The sequence below is a fragment of the Penaeus vannamei genome, chromosome 36, assembly GCF_042767895.1.
Source record: "Penaeus vannamei isolate JL-2024 chromosome 36, ASM4276789v1, whole genome shotgun sequence".
Classification (NCBI taxonomy): domain Eukaryota; kingdom Metazoa; phylum Arthropoda; class Malacostraca; order Decapoda; family Penaeidae; genus Penaeus; species Penaeus vannamei.
The window spans coordinates 804,010-809,009 of NC_091584.1; the positions used below are offsets into that span (position 1 = coordinate 804,010).

Below are 5,000 nucleotides of genomic sequence, written 5' to 3' on the forward strand. Positions count from 1 at the left end.
TCTAAGCAGGGCGGAGCGCACGACGCCCACAGAGAGGGACGCACCCACGCCCGCGAGATCAGCAGGCCATCCGGGACCCTCCGCCCGCACGCGACGCCAGGACACGGAGCCCAGAAGACGCCCTGCATCCCATTCCCGCAGGAGGTGGCGATGGAGTAACACTTGGACACGGGGAGATATGTAGAGAACTTTTATTTGAAAATGCGTGTGTTGCCGCGTGGTATGTCCGTTGCGCCATCTATTGGGGGACTGGACAGGAGTAGGAATATTCGCCCCTGAGGAAGGAATGGGACACGAGTCATGTCGGCGGCCCCTTCGCAGCGGCTGGAGGTGGCAATACACGGGCGCTTATTTGAAAATGATATGGAATTGCTTTGAATTAGTTTATATGGAAATAGCTCCTATGATTATTATCATTCTAGTTACTGTGCTATTGCCTTTCTTATTTTGGATGTGCCTAAATGAGTAAGATATTCATTATTTATTATTTATTATTTATCATTTCTCAAATATTTTTTTTTCTCTTCATCGCGAATGTACATATACATATACATATACAAAGCATATGTGGAATATAATCTAGACATTCTCAAAAATTTTCAACACTGACTTGTACTGATACAGCTTTCTAACACATACATCAATAACGAAAAAAAAAATAATCTGGCACCATTACGCCCCTCCCACAGACCCGTCGATTGCTACCAACAACGCTGGCACACAACAGGCTCTCTCGACGTGGCACTGGCGGCCCGGACGACTGGCACCGAGCAGCCAGTCGCAGTTTCCTCCGAGCAGCGGAAGACGAGGAGGGTCGAGGCGCCGCGGTTCTGCTGTCGGTTCTGACTCCGTGGCCTTTCAACTGTGCAGTGTGTGTGTGTGTATGTATATATTGTGTGTGTGTCTGCGTGTATATAGATATTATATTATGCATATATATATACATATATATATATATATATATATATATATATATATATATATATATATATATATATATATATATATATATATATACATATATAAACATATATATATACATATATATATATATATATATATATATATATTTATATATATATATATATATATATGTATATATATATAAAAATGTATATATATATATATATATATATATATATATATATATATATAGATATATGTATATATATATATATATATATATATATATATATATATATATATATATATATATATATATATATATATACATATATATATATATATATATATATATATATATATATATATATATATATACATATATATGTATGTATGTATATATATGCATATATGCAGATATGTACATATATATATATATATATATATATATATATATATATATATATATATATATATATATATATATATATATATATATATATATGTATACATATATATATATATATATATATATATATATATATATATATATATATATATATAAATATATATATTTGTGTCTGTGTGTGTGTGTCTGTGTTTATATATATATATATATATATATATATATATATATATATATATATATATATATATATATATATATATATATATACATACATATATATATATATATATATATATATATATATATATATATATATATATATATATATATATTCATATACATTAGTGTATCTCCTTCTCTCTCTCTTTCCCTCGGTCTCTCTTTCTTCTTTCCTCCTTCCCTCCCTCTCTCTCTCCTATCCTCCTTCCTTCCCTCCCTTCCTCCTTTCCTCCTTCCTTCCCTCTCTCCTTCCTTTCCTCCTTCTTTCTCTCCTCTCTCTCCATTCTTCCTTCCTTCCCTCTCTCCCTCCTTTCCTCCTTCCTTCCCTACTTCTCCCACTCCTTCCTTCCCTACTTCTCTCACTCCAACCCTCCCTTTCCCTCTCCCTCCCCCATTCTTCCCACTCTTTCTCCCTCTTTTCCTCCCTTTCGTTCCCATCAGCTAACCACTCTCCCTAACCATACCTACTCCATCCGCCAACAGAGCTGAAACCACGCCCCCGCCCCTTTTTGAAACCACGCCCCCCCCTTTTCTTAAACCACGCCCCCCTTTGAAACCACGCTCCCCCCTACTTTTTGAAACCACGCCCCTCCCCCCCTTTGAAACCACGCCCCCCTTCCTCTTTTTTTTTAAACCACGCCCCCTTCCCTTTTTGAAACCACGCCCTCGTCGCCCACTATGAAAGCCCTCCGACTCCTCCTCTGGCTCTGGGCACCGTGGGCACTGAAATGGAGCCGGGCGAACATCACCACATCCCTGGGCACTTACATGGTGACTGGAAGCGTGTACCAAGATGTCTTGCCCACGTTGGCCCTGTCTACGGGAAAGCTAATTGACAAGGTGACGCTGAAGACAGGTAAGAAGAGCAGGAACTTGGGGAAATGGTGTGGTTTAGAGAGAAAGAGTGAGATGGGGAGAGAGGGAGAGGAGAAGAGAGGGGAGGGAGAGTGGGAAATCAGAGAGAGAGAGGGAGAGAGAGAGAGAGAGAGAGAGAGAGAGAGAGAGAGAGAGAGAGAGAGAGAGAGAGAGAGAGAGAGAGAGAGAGAGAGAGAGAGAGAGAGAGAGGGAGGAGTGGGGAATCAGAGAGAGAGAGAGAGGGAGGAGTGGGGAATCAGAGAGAGGGAGAGAGAGAGGCAGGAAGGGAGGGAGGTAGGAGGGAAGGAGGGTGAGGGGAGAGAGAAAGAGCGAGAGAAAGGACAAAAAGAAATAGGGGGAGAGAGAGATTAACTGCAGTAGTAAGACAGAAAGGGAAGAAAAGTGGGGAAAAAAGCATTTAAGAAAGTCTGGGGGCAAAGGGAGGCGAATATATAGGAATACAAAAAAAAAGACTTTAGAAATATAGTGAAGAAAATCAAAAGTAGTAAAATAAAGAAATATACGAAAAAAAATATCAAAAGTAGTAAAATAAAGAAATATACGAAAAAAAGATCCAAAGTAGCAAAACAAAGAAAATAAACAGAAAATGAATGGAGTGTGACGAAGAGCCCTTTTTTCCATCGTCCCGACAGGTAATCCGCGGGCGGGAGAGATGGTGGGAGAGTGCGGGCGGAGGTGCATCTCCACGCCCCCGTGCCGCTCCTTCGCCCTGCACCCCGAGTCCGAACGCTGCCTCCTGAGCGCCCTTGACCGCTGCCAAAGTCCAGACTTCCTGCAGGCTGCCCCAGGTGAGCTAAGTGAGGAGCGAAGGTGTGGAGAGCGAGGTCGAAAAGGAGGAGGTGAGGGAGAGAGGGAAGGGGGAGGGGGAAGGGAAATAAGATTTAGATGAAGCAAAATACAAGGAGTAGAGATGGAGAAGCCATGAAGCACTGAAGGCAATCCCTGGTTCCCCGGGACACTCATGCTTCTTTTATGTTTCAGGGTATATATACTACGACGTGAGGTCAGACAACTCGCTCACCTGCTGGGACACCTGCATGGCGGCCAACGGCACCTGCCACAAGTGCGGTCTTGTCCACTGCCACGGAAGCAGGTGCGACCAGTGCGCCGGAACCTGCTGGGAGACACCTAGGCCTGTCTTCGCTAACACCTGGCTCTGGACCGAACACAAGAAACTGTTCTGGACGTCCTGCGACGGGCCGTGGCAGCTCCTGTGGCCTCTGCCGGGCGCGTCTGTCACCCCCGCGGGCCAGGACCTGGTCCTCCGCGTCGTCCTCAAGTTCAAGGACAAGCAGACTCTGACGATGCATTTTTCCTCCGTCGTACTGAAGGGCAACTTCCTCTCCGTCGGCGAGTCCTCGGACAGCCTCGACGCAGCCAGCTGGTGGGGCGCGCCCTTCGACCAGCGGACCCTCTCTTCTGGCGGGAACTGCAGGAAGTTCTTCTACCCTCCCGCCGAACGCTGCCAGGCCAACGGAGTCCTGACAGTGGACGAGCAACTGGAGCTGTACAACGCCACTCTGGACAAGGGCTACGCCTGGCTCACCGGAGACGACCAGCTCGACCGCACACAGATTTCGGCCATCGAGCTGTGGATGAAGCCGGTTGACTAGGCACGGGGGGGGGGGGGGAGTGAGGCGAAGACCCTCCGCCACATACAGAGATAGACATACAGGGGTGCTTCGATTGGGGAGAGAGAGAGATAGACAGACACACATACAGAGATAGACATACAGGGGGGCTTCGATTGGGGAGAGAGAGAGACAGACAGACAGACACACATACAGAGATAGACACACAGACAGAAACACAGGCAGACACAGACAGACAAACACACACACACACAGACAGAGAGGGCGGAGGAGCAGGCAAGGCAGCCATTCGAAGACCTCTCCCCGGCGCCAAGACTTGTCACCGAATGTGATTGCAGATGGAAATAAGAGACAGTTATCCTACATCAATACGTGGAAGTTTTTCCCAATGGGACCATTGTTTTGATACATATTTTGCCTCACTTCTCACAATACACATAATTCGTCCATAGCTAGTTTGTGAGACACTTTTCACACAGTTCCATGAGGCATGTCCAAGAATCACACCGACACTAACAAACATATGTGTTGCACTTTCTCAGTGTGGCACATTTATCAATTTTTGCATAATGGTATTATACGTCACCCGCAATTTTGATATGGTATATATATTACATTTACTCCACAGTGATGCACAAATAATGAATATCAGAATGATTTTTAAAAAATCGTTTATGAGTTCAAAAAATTAAATTTGCGTATTAAAGTGTTACCTCTCACTGAGGAATCTAATTTCCTTCATAATATCTTCATTATCTGAAAAATTATTTAAATGACTCGACATATTCCAGCCTTACGTCACTCAAATAGATTGCTGGAGTGTTAACGTATTTCTCTTAGATCTAATACACATAACTGTGTTGCTCCTCGTATCACGTCAAAAAAGAGAGTGATTGTGAATACAATTACTTTTCTGTGTGTGTCTGTAGCCACAGACCTGTTTACTCTTAAAGAAGAAAGGTATGGAGTTGAGAGACATATGGAGCGATGATAGTTGAAAA

At 43.5% G+C, this 5,000-nt stretch overlaps 1 protein-coding gene across 1 annotated transcript; it reads left to right on the forward strand.

Annotated features, from left to right (window-relative positions):
* Positions 1-3,400: 3,400 nt before the first annotated feature.
* Positions 3,401-4,020, forward strand: LOC138859440 (uncharacterized). Its single transcript, XM_070114703.1, has one exon. It carries the CDS (start codon positions 3,445-3,447, stop codon positions 4,018-4,020), a length of 576 nt encoding a protein of 191 aa, XP_069970804.1. The 5' UTR covers positions 3,401-3,444.
* The last annotated feature ends 980 nt before the right edge of the window (positions 4,021-5,000 follow it).

What these genes read in the sequence shown, in the direction of transcription:
- LOC138859440 (XM_070114703.1), top strand. Translation starts at nt 3,445, where the DNA reads ATGGCGGCCAACGGCACCTGCCACAAGTGCGGTCTTGTCCACTGCCAC.